The following is a 16420-nucleotide window of genomic DNA, read 5'->3' as shown; positions in this document are numbered from 1 at the left end:
AAATTGTGCAAACAACATAGAAGGATCTCTGTCCATTACATTATTGTATGCAAACAATGAAACAATGATGCAAACCTTAAAACATTTTCCAACTGTTGCTAATCTTTGTTCTCTTTTTCCCTTATGAAGGTAAGCATAAGAAAATTAGAACATTTGTGTTGGCATGCATAACATATACATATGTGGTCCCTTATTGTCATAGGCTTTAAATCTGCCTACTCCAACCTCTTTGGATTGTTGTGTTTCGAACCCGTTATATTATTGAGATATTCTTCATAATAATGTTCTTACTAAAGACACAAACAATTAAACAATTCCAACACTGAGTCCAGACCAACTTTATCTTGTTCAGAAAATAATGATGTGCCTCATTTTGTTCAATTTTTTAGTTTTATTTTTAAATTATTATAAGACCTTCAAAATATTCACCTTGTCCTTGTAAATTTTTTATAGGGTTTTGTCACCATAGAAAAGTCAAATTTGTTCTTGTATTTAGTGACGACGATGTTGAAAAACAGGAGTTTTTATAGAAGATGACAAAGATTATACATCTCAACATTGCCCATTTGATGATAAATTATGTGTATGAAGACACTGTAAGTTAGAAAAAACTGTAGTTTATTTGTTTTTCAAACTTTAATTTAATTTCACGAGTCATAATCTCTTTTCCGGCTAAAATTAAGCCTATTTTAATAACTGAATTAGATTTAACCCATCATATAGGGTTTGACATTTGGAACATTTTACTTATATATATTTTAAATTTTTTTTATTTTGTTGGTGTTAGTTCCTGTGGAATTATTTAGTTGTGAAAATGAAAAAGTATACAATGTCTTATTATTTTCCTGATTGAGAATCCAATGTACGAATTTGTTATACAGAGGGAATAATTTTTTATCAGTCAATTTTTACTTATAGAATAATAGTATTTTAACACTCAAAATTTGTTCTAAAATTACAATATTTTGATCCAATAACAATCTTATGTTATATATCTCACTTTCCAATTTATACACCACAAAGAAAATAAAAAAAAACAAATACATAGAATACATAAAAGAAAAAACAAATGTTTCTACTGAACTAACTTAATATATAGTCTCACAAACACATAGTTAATGTACCCAATGTATAAAAATTGATAAATAAAAACATATTATTACTATTTATAAAGAATAATGAACAAATTTATTTAACAATAATGCACAAATTTTTTAGAGTATAATTTTCTTTTATTTCACTAAAACAATATATATATATATATATATATATATTTTTTTTTTTTTAATTCTCCCAAATAAGCCGGTGTAAGGAACAAAAGCTCATGTGGTTGGGTGAATAATTAAACTAAGCATTAATGTTTTTCGGGTTTGGGTATAAGTCTATTGAAGTGTGTTAAACTGTGGTCACAATTGAAAATAATTATTTATTAAAAGTTTGGTTCAGAAGTATTTTAATATTATTATAAGGCGTGTTTAATTCCCTTAAATGACGTGAAATTTTCGTTCATAAATAATCTACAACCATTCTTAAATATATAAAACTTTTAAGTAAGTGAGTTCATAAGATATAATTTATTTACACTTCTTTAAATAATAGAATAGATTTTCTCCTCAACATACTTCAAGATATATGAAACTGTTGTGTTACATTTAATATATCATAATTCCTAAATTTCCAAAAAGTGTCACAAAAACTTGAAGTTAAACTTCTCATGGGGCTTTATTTCTGTCATAGTTTCAAATTATTTACCAAACTTTATATTCTATAAACGGTGCAATCAATATATCTATATCCATTGCTTATAGATTTCTCATGAAGATACTAAGGGTGAAGCTTCATGTTATTGGAACTTCTATGCAAAGAATCTTTCAACTTCCTCTTCCACCAAGGTTGGATCTTTCACCTAAGTTTGGTCCACCCATAATTATTTGTTTGTCTACCCCAATTAGACATGGAGTTCAATCTCCATCTCTAAGCCAATTGAATATAGCTTTTTTAAGCCAACAAAATGGCTCATGTCTTTGTCTCAATGTCTATATTTTCTCCCTTTTCTCTTAGCTTTTCTTGCATGCTATTTCATTGAAAATCAGCAATCATAACCCTACACATCTTCGTCACACCAACATTTTTATTTTCTCAAAGTCTATATCTTGCTTTGTCAATCCATCATAAGAAACAATGACATATTTTATTTTTAGTGTAATAAAGTATAAAAAAATAAATTTGAGATGTAGGAATAAATTTTATCTTTTTATTATTATTTTAATGAAGAATAATTTGAGCTTTATGAGTTTTTTGGAATGTGGAAAGGAAAAAGCGAGGTACATAAAGAAACCTTACTATATATGTCATGTTAAGATCTAACTTACAGCGGCCCAAATTCTACAGAGTAAGGCCAAGGCCCAACTAATAATGACCCAATCTACAAGGAAAGTATCAGACATCATATAGGCTTTTGAAAGAATCACATTTTTCTTTTAATTGCATTACCTTTCATGTCCAGCATTAAAAAGTGTTAATTGGTAAACTTAATTTAGCACACACTTTAAAAGTAAAATAACACTTTTTAAATTTAAGTTAGAGTTTAAAGTTAAGAGAAAATGAAAACAATGAGAAAGGAAATGAGCATTCTATTTTAATGTAGACATCAAGTATTTTTTTACATGAGTTATTAAGTCAAGTTACATAATAAATATATATAATAAATATATATAGTATGATTGTTTGGTTAGTCAAAGAATCAAAGAGTTTACCCGTTTATAATTTCATATCAATAAAAAATAAATTGATTGATAAGATTTAAAACTGAATTAATATTAAGAATAATTACATTAATTTTAAGCTAAATTATTACTGTTTGAATCTTTAAGATTAACACTAATTAAAAACATATTTCAAAACTTATAAATATAAATTTGTGGTATTAAGATGATTAATTACACATTTGTAAAAGAAAAAAAATTCAAGACTTGAATTTAGAATTCCGAGATCATAAAAAATAAACTTAACCTCGACTTCAAAACAAAATGTATATATTATTTAGTATAAATATTTTAAAAAAGGTGAGATACATATAAAGTAAAATGGTATGAAGCTCAACTCTTTTTTTATAGTTATTCGATTTAATATCTTATTTTAAGAACAGTCTTGTTCTTTACTATATGATTATTAAATATGGTGATATCTTCGTGATAACTGGAAGCTTCCATGCCTATGTTTTCTTAAAATATAGTAATGTGCTTTGAACGGTTTCTTTTCCCATACAAAGGTACCTTTATAAACAGAATATAATAATAAGGCTGTGACTCAATTCCACGTTTACTTCCAATCAACAATTATCCATCACTCTCAAAGTTGTATCAATACCTTATAAACTATTTTAATTATCCTAAATATATGTTCTCATGGCAAATATATTTTTGCTCAAATTTTATTTCATGAAACATGAAGCTGAAACAGTATCATATATATATATATATATATATATATATATATATATATATATATATATATATATATATATATAAATGATACATTTAAATAATTGCAAATAATGTTTTTTTATCTCTGTAAATAGAACTATACTGTGATTTTTGAATGTGAAAAATAAAGAAAAGAAAAGAAATTAGGCTGAGTTTTGATAAACTCGGTAACATTTCCACAGGAAGATCCTATGAATGCTCCTTTTTGTTCCATTCTCTGACCTTTTCCCATGCAATTTTCATTCAACACTCGTTACAGTTTGTTACCACACATACTCAATTTAACCAATCCATTGTTATTTTCCATTTGCACACAAAAATCTAACGTTGTATTTTACTTTTGTTGTCTTCATCAGACAATCGAGAAAAGATATTTTATTAGTATCTGCGGCCCTTTCGTTCCTCCAAGGATATATATATAAACTTGTTATTCTCTACTCTCCACTGCAGCCACCTTATCTCTGTTTATCCCTCTCTCTGGTTCTTTCTTCAACTCACCAAGGGAACTGAGTGAGTGAGAGAGAGAGAGAGAGAGTCATGGACGTTGTTCTTCAAACCAGAGGCCTTCTCTCTCTCCCCACAAACCCCATTAACAAGGTTTCACTTTTACACCCCTCCCAAGGTTTAAGGCTCAGGCTTTTCCCACCCAAGCCAAAAATCCTTGCTGCATCTTCTCCTTCCTTCAATGGGTTCCAAAAACTCTCACCAAAACCCAATGTCTTTGCCCATAGGGACAAAAATCAAAATTTATTCTTGTGCAGGGCTGAGGCTTCCGCAGCTGCAGCCTCCTTTGGGGAGTCAGAAACTGAGAAACCCAAGATTTTTGGTGTTGAAGTTGCCACCTTGAAGAAGATTGTGCCTCTGGGGATGATGTTCTTCTGTATCCTCTTCAACTACACCATCTTGAGAGACACAAAGGATGTGTTGGTTGTGACGGCCAAAGGAAGCAGTGCTGAGATTATACCGTTTCTCAAAACTTGGGTCAACCTTCCCATGGCTATTGGCTTCATGTTGTTGTACACTAAGTTGGCTAATGTGTTGTCCAAACAAGCTCTGTTTTACTCCATAATCCTTCCCTTCATTGCCTTCTTTGGGGCATTTGGTTTTGTTCTGTACCCTCTCAGCAATCATATCCACCCGGAGGCGTTTGCGGATAAGCTTCTTAATATCCTTGGTCCTCGGTTTCTTGGTCCTCTTGCAATTATGAGGATATGGAGCTTTTGTTTGTTCTATGTCATGGCTGAATTGTGGGGGAGTGTAGTCATTTCGGTGCTGTTTTGGGGATTTGCCAATCAGGTTGTTTCATTGTTTGAACTTTGAGCCTGCTTTATTAAATGATTTTTGTTTTGTGGCTTGATTTTTGTTATAGCATGTGTTGTTGTCATTGTCATCTTATCATTTTTAATTATGGTGTCCTTAGCATGCTTCTTGATATCATCATCATCATCATGATTGCTTATTGTTAGATTTTCTTTTTTGACTTTTCATCTATTGGTTTTGGTCATATTCATTTGTATTCTGCCTCTTTCTCTATAGCTTAGCCGCTCTGCTTTTGATGAGTCACATGCATGTTGCTATCAATTTTTGCTTGTTGAATTCATTATTGTTAAGTTTTGTTTCGTTTGTGATAATATGCATATAAATCTTATCTTATCAGGATAAGATGCTAATCATGTGATGACAGGAGAAGGTGTCGAATCCTCTAATGTTATGTCTGAAACATGTTTTCCATTTTGAATCACTTCATGCAAATTAGTATAAACTGAATACAAGGTATAAAGATGAATATGATGCTTTGTGAAGTATAATACTAATGTTGATTTTAAACTTCTTTTTCTTTTGTGCAGATAACAACTGTTGAGGAAGCAAAACGGTTCTATCCTTTATTTGGACTTGGCGCCAATGTAGCCCTTGTGTTCTCTGGTAGAACAGTGAAATACTTTTCTAATCTTAGGAAGAATTTAGGTCCTGGAGTTGATGGTTGGGCCATCTCTCTAAAAGGAATGATGAGCATAGTTGTGGGCATGGGACTCGCAATCTGTTTAATATATTGGTGGGTGAATAACTATGTTCCACTTCCTACACGTAGCAAGAAGAAGAAGGTAGTTTTTTTCAAGACAGATATACTGTTATGCATATATTTTTTCTACCTTAGAGGCAGGTTGAAGCATGTCCACTCTACTGTTTCAAATGATTCCATTTTTTGTTTATTCTTTAGCCTACTATATAGTTGACGAGACAACTGAAAGCAAATTAAATAAGTAATATATCATTCCTCAACATGATATTAAGATGATTGTAGTATGATTGATTCATTTCTATGACTGTGAAATTATCCAAGTTATTTGGTGCTGTCCCCATTATTTTAAATGTGTTGGAAAATATGAATCCTGTTCCATTTCTTTACTAATAATTGGAATAATAACTAACAGTTTACCTTGTTATTGATTTTTCTTCCAGGAGAAGCCCAAAATGGGAACAATGGAGAGCATAAAATTTTTGGTGTCTTCAAAATACATAAGGGATCTTGCCACTTTAGTGGTTGCATATGGAATTAGCATTAATCTTGTTGAAGTTACGTGGAAATCAAAGCTCAAAGCTCAGGTAATGTAAACCTTTGTTGCCTTTGGTTTTACTACTGGACATTGCACTCTGCTCTTTCTCAAACTCTGCAATTTGTGCAGTTTCCTAGCCCCAATGAGTACTCATCTTTCATGGGAGACTTTTCAACTGCAACTGGAATTGCTACATTCACAATGATGCTTTTAAGCCAATTTATCTTTGACAAATATGGATGGGGAGTTGCTGCCAAGATCACCCCCACTGTTCTGCTTTTAACAGGAGTTGGTTTCTTCTCTCTCATATTATTTGGCGGCCCAATTGCTCCTGTTATTGCAAATTTGGGAATGACTCCACTGCTAGCTGCTGTATACGTGGGTGCATTGCAGAACATATTCAGCAAGAGTGCTAAGTACAGTTTATTCGATCCCTGCAAAGAAATGGCCTACATACCCTTGGATGAGGATACCAAGGTTTAGATTTTTATCCTTAACAATCATATTTTTGCAAAATCATCATGCAACTTCCACACATACACACACTTTTTAGAGTTAAATCAGGATTTGTTTAAGTTAATGGTCTTTACTCCTTAGTTGAATATATCCTTATCTGCTGTAATCATATTTGTGCAAACTTGACCATTCAATCATATATACATACGGTGAAGTTTGTTCAAGTCAAATTTGATCATGATAATCTATTTATGGTTTTTATGATCAGAGATGAACTTTTCTCATGGGAATGTTGCAGCTGCATCTACTTGTAATTTGACTTGTACTGAATTCCTTTGGTTGTAGGTGAAGGGGAAGGCAGCCATTGATGTAGTGTGCAACCCATTGGGGAAATCTGGTGGAGCTCTAATTCAGCAGTTCATGATCTTAAGTTTTGGTTCACTTGCTAATTCAACTCCATATCTGGGAGGGGTGCTTCTGGTGATTGTTCTTGCCTGGTTATCAGCAGCCAAGTCTCTTGATTCCCAGTTTTCAGCTTTGCGTAGAGAAGAAGAGCTTGAGAAAGAGATGGAAAGAGCAGCTGCTGTCAAGATACCAGTGGTGGCTAAGGATGAAGATGGAAACGGTTCTCTTGCAGGTGTTCCACTGTTGAATCCAACAGCTGGTGGTGACTCCTCAAGTACATTGAATTGAATCAACTCCTCGCAATGTTTAAAGCTTAAACTTCATTGAATGGCAAAGAAGCAGGAGGAGTCAGCTCAAACTATTAGTTGTAGGTCATTTTCTAATGAGTTTGATTCTCACTTTCTTTTTTCTAGTCTCCTTATTGTTACTTTTGTCCCATAGATAAATGATTTTCTTCCTTCAATATGAAGCTTTCCTATTTGGTAGTACATTAAAAAAAATAAAAAGAAATGAAAGAATGAACACATTTGTAAACTTTGATTCGAATATATGAGTTCATGGTTTGGGAATGGAAGCATCGTATTGTATTATCTTTAGATTTTGGCTAATCCTAACAACAAATTCTCTACCACCCATGATTGCTAATTGCACCTCATACTGATAGCAAAAGGATTAAAATGCCATCTTTACTGCACTATGCCACTTCTATGGCTGCTGTCATTTCCGCCTCTGCTTTCAACACACTTTTACCCTCATCATTACTAAAGCATGTTCTGGAAATCCTGTTTCAGAGATTTTATTCCAAACATTTTGTTTTGAAAATTTTAGAAAACTTATTCCAGAAAATTTTCAAAACAAATAATCTGAAAATCACCTTTACAAAAAAGTAAAATGGTAATTTTAATAATATGAGAGTGATGCCGGAAATTACAATGGGGCATGAAGAGAAAGCCGAAAAAAGTACATTTGGAACCCAATTCAAATAACATCTGTGGAACCCTGTTAGAATTTAAGTGTGAGTTTAAGTTTACATTGAATAAAAATAAAGAAGTAGAGTACAATGAAGGCGCATTAATTCATTGTCTTAAGATTTTAGATAAAGAGTGATGTCAATCTCTTATGTGGTTAAATTCAAATTTTACATAGAAATGAAAAATTAGAATACTATATAGAAGGGAAGAGATTTCATTAGTGTTATATCTCTCGAGTAAACCTCCTAATCTCTTATGTGATTGAATTCAAATTTAACGTAAAAATGAAAAATTAGAATACTATATAGAAGGGAAGAGATTTCATTTGTGTTATATCTCTCTAGTAAACCTCTTCCTGCGTAGAAGTTGCAACACAACTACATGCAACAGTGGAGTTTTGTCATGGAAAAGTGACACATGTCCAAACAAATAATTTTGGGTAAATAAAATGATTATATTTTGTTATTGTGAATTATTCTTAAATAGTACAGTAAAATCGAAAATGGTCCACGACAATCAGAGGTACACTTGTCTGGTGCGAAAACAACAAATAGCTAGGGGGTTCACGAGCATGGGATGCAAAAACAAAGTTTGGCATTTACATAGGCTCTTCTCAGGCTTCCCTTTCCTTCACTTTCCATCACTCTCTGCCAATTGCCAACTGCAATGCACAATACCAACGCACGCTTTCTTACATACATACTCTGATGTAAATGTGGCCTTATAAAGTAACCAAGTATGCTCCAAATTTTGTTTTTTATGTCCTTCCTTTGCCCATGTAAATGGAACAAGTCCAGATCCTACACGCAATACACAGGATACACACAAAACAAACCAGTCCTTTTCGAGTTTGATGCCGTGTTGTAATTACTTTTGTTGTGTATTATAAGGAAGACACTGTGTGGCATAGAATGGCAAAGCTGCAGTGTTGTGTGAGCAGTGCAAATGAAGAAGCAGTGTTGTGAAGAATCAGAGGCAACTGTTGGATCCTGGGAATGTTGGTTCGATGATGCATGCATCGTTGACATGGATTACTTTGTGAAGACCCTTTCAAGCATCAAACAGAAGGGTATTCGTGCAGACTTGATTGGTTCCATCATCACTCATTATGCTTCCATTTGGCTCCCTGATCTCTCTGCCTCTTCTGAGAATGGTGTCACCACTCAATTCCAATCCCCCGAAAGCGTCACGAGTTCATGGATGAAGAAGAGATTCTTTGTGGAGACCTTGGTGAATGTTCTGCCTCCTGAGAAGGATTCTGTCCCATGCAACTTCCTCCTTCGCCTTCTCAGAACCGCCAACATGGTTCGGGTTGATGCCGCTTACAGAGCTGAGATTGAGGACCGCATTTCCTCGCAGCTAGATCAAGCTTCTCTCAAAGAGCTCATGATACCCTCCTTCAGCCACACGTGTGGAACTCTCTTAGATGTTGAGCTTGTCCTGAGGTTGGTTAAGAGGTTTATGAGTATGGACCGTGACGGTGCTGCTTTGGTTAAGGTTGCCAAGCTGGTTGATTGCTACCTCGCTGAGGCTGCTGTGGACGCCAATCTGTCCTTGTCTGAGTTCCATGCACTTGCCGGAGTTCTTCCCAACCACGCAAGAGCCACGGATGATGGGTTGTACCGAGCCATTGACACTTACCTTAAAGTATGTCTTCTCATTTTAGTTTCAAATTATTTGATGGACAAAACACAGTTCTATGTGCTTCTGGCAATGTTCCCTTGTTAGAATTGGAGTTTCACCTCAGTCAGACTTCAATATGAAATGACAAGGTGAAACTCCAATTTGAATTGGAAAACAACAGAAAAACACATGGAATATAGTCTATTAAGTTTTGTTGCTTCTTTCATTCATTAGAGGTGATTCTTTTTTGTTATTCGTGTCTCTTAATTTACACAATGATGACAAGGAGGAAGGAGGAAAATGATTCTTCTGTTGTCACTGGCATGAGATTATCTTTCGAGTGGGAATAGGTGAAGTGAAACTGAAATAACATAAATGTCTGTCTTGTGGGGCCACTAGATCATAACTGATAATTTTTTTTGAACATTTGGCTTTTCTCTTGTGCCACACACTGATACATATAAATGCTTTACTGAAATGGAACGTGACTAATGCTCTCTTGAGAACATGAAACTTTATCTAGTTTAGATGTTAAAAGCTTGGCATTTCCTTCTGGTTGTTCTGTGTATGTATTACTTGCCATAAGGTGCACCAGTCTCTTAGATTTAGGTAACATGTCACGTACAAGTAGGACAATGTACTTGCCATAAGGTGCACTAGTCTTCCCACATGTTATTTGAATAATACAAACTTGTCCTATTTGTGCTTTGAACTTCCTTTTACCATTAAAAAAAATGCAGATACCCTTTTCGCCACTTTAGACAGTACTGGATTGGGACATGCATGTTACTAGTTATTGTTTCTTGTACTATTTGTGGTGAGAGTGTGATTTTGAAACTCTGAACTCTGGTTATGTGTGGTAGGCACATCCAGGTGCGTCAAAGCAAGAAAGGAAGGGTCTGTGCAGACTGCTTGATAGCCGGAAACTGACACCAGAGGCCTCACTTCATGCAGCTCAAAATGAAAGGTTGCCTGTGAGAGCTGTGATTCAGGTGCTGTTCTCTGAACAAGCCAAACTCAACCGGCAAGTAGATTGGAGTGGTTCCTTCAGCTTGAGGAGCCCAAATGACCCACCTGGAAGGTGCCTTTCAAAGCGAGAAATGAATGCTCAGCAACTGGAGATAACGAAGCTGAAGGAAGATGTTTACAGGCTGCAAAACCAGCTGAATGCCTTGAAAGTGCAGATGGAGAGGTTGGCTGTGAAGAAGAAGGGCTTATTCAAATGGAAGAGGCTTGGAATGCCTACATTTGGTAGAAACGTGGGAGGGGTGGAGAGAATTGAAGAAGAGGAGGAGGAAGCTGAAAGAGAAAGTAGGTTTGGAAGGCAAACGCCAATGGACATGAAAACCAGTTTGGTGAAAAGTAGGACTCCCCACAAGTGGAGGAAATCTATGTCCTGAGACATTGGCTTTGAACAAAAATATATGATTCATGTAGTCTCTGTTAATTTGTTATAGTATACAAGTTCCTTTTTTTGTGTTGGACCTGAGAAATAATGTGAGATATAACTCTGGTATTTGGAATAAAATTCAATCAGATGGTATATAGCAAAGTTCTTTATGTAGTAATGACTGTGACTGCATAAATAAAAGATAATAACGCAAGACCAATATCAGAAATGTTCTGAATGTTTCCTAAATTTTGACATATACTGTTAATCTTATTTGACAGCTAAAATTAATGCAGTACACTTGGTATGATAACCAATGACTTGAGAATCCAAGTATGAGTCCAAGTCCCATATTGGAAAGAAATGAAAAATAGAGTAGTATATAGAAATGAAACACCCATTAACTTATTGTCTTAAGGTTTTCGATAAAGAATGATGTCAATCCCTTATATAGTTGGTTCAGATGTTATTAGTATTTGTGTAACCATAGAAAACCTCCTCCGATTAACCTAACCGTGGTACGAGATATCTAACTATGATGGATAAGTTGTTTTAATTCCTTTCTTATGTAATAGTATATATAATTAATTTATAGTTTAACAAACTCAGAATTTTGAATATAAAAAATAAACTAAATTTTGAAAGATTAATGTGTAAATAATTGTAAAATGTTTATTATGAGTTACAAAGAAAAAATTGGAAGTTTAAATTAATATTTTTCTTTATCTGTAACTGAAATTAGTAATATAATTAGTTTTTGTTAAAAGATAAATATTGACCATATTATTAATATTTAAATGCAAACACACACACATTATTCATTATTAGTACTTTTTTCAATTTATTGCAACTTTATATAAATTATAATTTGATTTTACATTAATATAATGTTCACTTGTCTTAGTAGTTAAATATAATATTTTAGTATATAATATTGCATAATTATTTTTGATGAATAAAATCTCTACAATTAATATTTTGTGTCTAATTTACGAATTACTTTATAGATTTTTAATGACTATAATATTATTTTTATTATTATTAAAACTTATATAATATAATTAATTTTTTTTAAATAAAATATTAGTATTTGTTTGAGATTCTTGAGTATTAATATTTTTGAATACTAACCTTAATCTTAGCCCTACAATCTCCCATTAAATGTATGAATCCCTTTATTTATTAATATTTTTGAATACCAGCCTTAATCCTAAGTCTCCAATCCTAACCCTACAATCTCCCATTAAGTATAATATAATTAAGAAAAGTTTACATAAAATATTAGTATTTGTTTGAGATTCTTGAGTATTAATATTTATTATTAGTAACTTTTTCAATTTATTGCAACTTTGTATGAATTACAACTTGATTTTGCATTAATATAATGTTCACCTGTCTTAGTATTTAAATATAATATTTTAGTATATAATATTGCATAATTATTTTTGTTGAATAAAATCTCTACAATTAATATTTTGTGTCTAATTTATGAGTTACTTTATAAATTTTTAATGATTATAATATCATTCTCTTATTATTAAAACTTATATAATATAATTAAGAAAATCTTAAATAAAATATTAGTATTTGTTTAAGATTATTGAGTATTAATATTTTTGAATACCAACATTAATATATTAATTAACTTAATCATTTTTATCTTTCTACTAAACCCTAATCCTAATTCTAATCCTAAAACTAACCATATCCCTAACCAATTAGTCATGTTGTTTCGTACTACCATTAAATCTCTACAATCCTCTCATGAAGTTTATGAGTCCCTTTATTTATATACTAGTTAATTTAAAGATTTTATAAATAAAATGTTAATTATATTTTAAAAATTAAACATACTAAAAAAAACTACGCAGACATGTGAATGACATAAAATTTTCCTTCTCTGTTTGATGCTTTTGAACTTGTGAAAGTTTGTTTGTGGCATTTCAATCGGATTCCCAGACAAAACACCAAGATAATTTCTATAAATAAAGTAAATGTCGCATTCAAAATTCAGTTTTTGCAAAGCAGAAAAAGTGAAAGAAATAGAAACCTAAATTGCTATCAGCAAAAACAAGCTGTTATCACTTATCAAATATCTGACAAACTTAAAAATCTTGTACACAAATCAAACAATGGCTACATTTCACACACCAATTTTCTCTCTTTTATTCAGCTACAAACAACTCAAATTGTAAAATCGTGAAGAAACAGAAGGTACAAATGCATTATGCATAGCCTGAATCAAATGTATCTCTATTTATAAATTCACAGCTTTCTTGATTGTCTTGATGGATGACCTCAAGAAACTGTTTGATGCTGCCAAATCATCACTTGCTGTTGGCTTCTTCCGAATGTAGTCCACACCTTTTCTGATACCACCAAAGAGCAAAGATGGAGATGATGGAATTCGCCTCAAGGTCCTGGCACTCTCTGATCTAGGAAGTCTTTTTTCCTTTTTATGTTGTTCCTTTTTTTCCATCCCTTCAACATTAGGACTGCAACTTCCTTCACCTATGCAAGCTTCTTCAGAGTAATTTTTCTGTCCTGTCGGCATAACACTTCTAGATTCATTTTCCATTCTATCTTCTTCATCTGCTAATCCATTCTTGTCTTCCAGAAGCTGTAGCTGAGAATCTGAAACTTTTGAGATCCTCAACTCCTTTTGTGGGAACTTCTCATTCAGTTGTTGGATTATTTTATCTTCAGTTCTACCATTTTCATTTCTTTCTTCTGCATCAGTTCCTGGTTGTTGACTATTTTCTAAAAGCATTTGAAGCCACTTGTCCACATTTCCTTTTCCACGCTGCTTTCTGGTTTCTTCATCTTCCTCGATTTCTGTCTCATGAATACCTGTGAATGAAATGCTACAACTCCTCTTTCCTTCGCTGATTTTAAGCTTTTCAAGTCTTTGCTCAATTGAGTTTTCTTCATCCAATGCAACACTTGATGTAGTATGCTCCTCTAGCTTCTCTTCTGTGTCATTTTTAGCAGGCATTTTCATCTTCTCTTCTTTATCTTCCTGCTTTTGCTCCTCGGTTGCAGGGAAGCCAACTTCAGATGCCCTTTGTTCCTCCTCTAGAAGCACTCTGAGCTCCTTATGCGAAGGTGTTCTTGGTCTGGGCCCAGGCAAGTAAAGAGCAGGTTTAATGTCTCTCTCTTCTAAAGTGGCATAATCATCTATTCTTGATCTTTTCCTTCCATGCTCCCATTCAGGTCTAATCTGCTTCTCTATGTCATCTCTTTGCTTGTATTTCTTGTGAAGATCTTTCTCTGCAGCATCACAAATTGCCCTCTGTGCTTCAAGTCTAGCCATCAGTGCATTAGTTGCAGCCAGGTTCAATCTTACCTGTTCCTTATAGATAACACTCCTGCAATAAAACCAATCATCAAAACCCAGTAGTTGAAGTCCAGAGAAAAACACTTATTATATGTAGAATACAAGAAAAATACACTCTATAACACCATTTCAATCCCCGGGTATTGGGACTTACTGGTGCATGGTTTCCCTAATCATCTTCTCTAGCATGATCCTGTAAGACGATTGAGCCTCAGCTAACCGTCTGCACTTTTCTGCCTTCCTCCTACGTTTTATGAGCGCCAATTCCAGGTCTTGGATAGTGAGCTTTTCTTCCTCATTTTTGAGCTTCATTTCATTCACTTCATCATCTAGCTTCTGTATTTCTGCCTGCATTTTTGTAGTTTCCTCTCTTTGCTTCAGGGAATCTCTAGCCATGACAATTGCTTGGTAGGGGTTTTTCACAAAATCTGGATCTTCATTTTCTTTCAGAAGATTGCCATTTCTTTTCCTTGCAGCTACTGAAAAGAGTTTCAATCAGAGGATGGTCAGACATAAAACAAGTCCATATCTTCAAATCTTAAACTATAATCATCAACTGCCACTAACCTATTGCAGGAGACATTGGCCTTGACTTCCTATTGTAATCGAGTTGTCTCAAAGCTAATGCATCACAAGGTTCCCTTCGAGATTCTACGATTGCAGCTGGAGCCAGGCCCATCTCATCTTTTAACCCAAAAAAGTGGTGTGGGAAAGAATGAGAATCCACTATTTGTGAAGCATTCAATTCTTGATTTTCTCCTTCATCGTACAAAAACGAGAAGGCTCTGTGCCTGTCATTTGCAAATACAAATACCATCACCCTTCCACTAGACGTCCAAGAAAAATTGAGAAACAACAAAAATAAAGATTAAAAAAACCCTGCCTGAAATCTGAGTTTGACGATGCAAAAACAGACAGGAACTGGTTCACAGAGATCCCCAATTGGAAATCCCACCATGGCACCAAGAATTCCAGCTTGTTTTTCTTCCTCTTACAGACTTGCCGCTGTAATATCCTTATATTGCTAAGAACAGTCAAACCTCCCCCTGCATTCCCACACCAAAGGAGAAAAATCACACAATATGACACACACAACGTAATTGAATTCTACTTCTACACATTCTCAAAAATATAAAAAGAAATGAAAATTACTTGAACAAGGAAACCAGTGATCAACATCCCAAGCCAGAGGAGAGGCCGAATCTGCGTGATAATAGATCACATTGCCATAACCATCCACTCGAATTACAGCGGGGTCAAAGCCAGCATTCCTGAGATTATCGAAATTGTCAATAACACAACACAAACAATGCATCAGAAATCAAAATTGAAACTTTCAAACTGAAACCTACCCAAGATGGCGGAGCTGCTTCCACAGGACACTGACAAAGATCTTAGGCTTGCTGGTAGCCTTAGCTTTGGGATCAATAATAGGAAACATCTCATCCAAATCCCTAGCTCTCTCGGCCTAAAACAACAACCAACAACACAAAATTCTTGAATTCAAACTCACAACTCGCTTTAAATGTGTTCTTTACCACTTAATCTAAGATATACATAATGGAGAGAGAAAGATCGTTTTTTTTTTTGCTTACCTCATGTTCTTGCAAAGCATAAGGGATGAAGGTAAAGGGAGGGCCAAGGCTGTAGGCACCGAAACCCCGGTCACGGCAGAGTTTTGCGAAGGCTTTAGGGTAGCCAAGGTTCTCATTCACTACCATCTCATCTGGGGCGAACCCATAATCCTCAGCTTCCGCCATTACCGTTGGGTCGAGGTTTGAAGTTCTTGTTTGCTGTTACAGTTTTTGTGGAGAGTGGAGGAGCGTGGTCTGTTTTGTTTCTTGTTTGGTTTCGTTAGAATGATGTACCTAAGACTAAGAAAGCCAACGGTCGAATCGATTTTAACTTTCAAAGGTTTGAAACCCAACTAATCAATTTAAAGATTCTGGTCACTTTTCATTACATGTAATAAATTTGGTGTAAAGGGTTCCCTCTCTATGATACTAACATAACGGTTACAAAGAACGAGGATATGTCATACTCACTCTATCTAGTATTTGTTAGGACTAAAGTGCCCCTGAGATTGTTTTGTTGTCAAATGCTCATAGGATTCAAGAGATTTTCTTTTCACCCACATAGTCCACTTAATTTAAAATTTACATAAATAACATATTTTGTTAAATATTTATACAAATAAT

The 16420-nt window shown here is 34.0% G+C and overlaps 3 protein-coding genes across 3 annotated transcripts; 2 read left to right on the top strand and 1 right to left on the bottom strand.

Moving 5' to 3' along the window:
- Positions 1 to 3923: 3923 nt before the first annotated feature.
- LOC124834608 (ADP,ATP carrier protein 1, chloroplastic-like) lies at positions 3924 to 7497 on the top strand. The gene is given in 6 exon segments (XM_047309329.2): positions 3924 to 4781; positions 5333 to 5587; positions 5946 to 6089; positions 6170 to 6517; positions 6842 to 7185; positions 7187 to 7497. Coding segments are annotated over 6 exon segments (1875 nt in total). The 5' UTR covers positions 3924 to 4022; the 3' UTR covers positions 7212 to 7497.
- Positions 7498 to 8617: 1120 nt separating this feature from the next.
- Positions 8618 to 11040, top strand: LOC124834600 (coleoptile phototropism protein 1-like). Its single transcript, XM_047309318.2, has 2 exons — positions 8618 to 9519; positions 10359 to 11040. The coding sequence occupies exons 1-2, from the start codon at positions 8818 to 8820 to the stop codon at positions 10893 to 10895; spliced, it is 1239 nt and encodes a 412-aa protein (XP_047165274.2). The 5' UTR covers positions 8618 to 8817; the 3' UTR covers positions 10896 to 11040.
- Positions 11041 to 12919: 1879 nt separating this feature from the next.
- LOC124834627 (trichohyalin) lies at positions 12920 to 16168 on the bottom strand. The gene is made up of 7 exons (XM_047309358.2): positions 15818 to 16168; positions 15575 to 15690; positions 15375 to 15493; positions 15106 to 15268; positions 14790 to 15013; positions 14377 to 14701; positions 12920 to 14253 (listed from the first exon to the last, which is right to left on the bottom strand). The coding sequence occupies exons 1-7, from the start codon at positions 15980 to 15982 to the stop codon at positions 13143 to 13145; spliced, it is 2223 nt and encodes a 740-aa protein (XP_047165314.1). The 5' UTR covers positions 15983 to 16168; the 3' UTR covers positions 12920 to 13142.
- Positions 16169 to 16420: the final 252 nt, after the last annotated feature.

The sequence above is a fragment of the Vigna umbellata genome, chromosome 6, assembly GCF_029865625.1.
Source record: "Vigna umbellata cultivar VRB3 chromosome 6, Vumbellata_1.0, whole genome shotgun sequence".
Lineage (NCBI taxonomy): Eukaryota > Viridiplantae > Streptophyta > Magnoliopsida > Fabales > Fabaceae > Vigna > Vigna umbellata.
The sequence above is the reverse complement of the archived record's forward strand: the minus strand, read 5'-3'. Positions and strand labels throughout refer to the sequence as shown.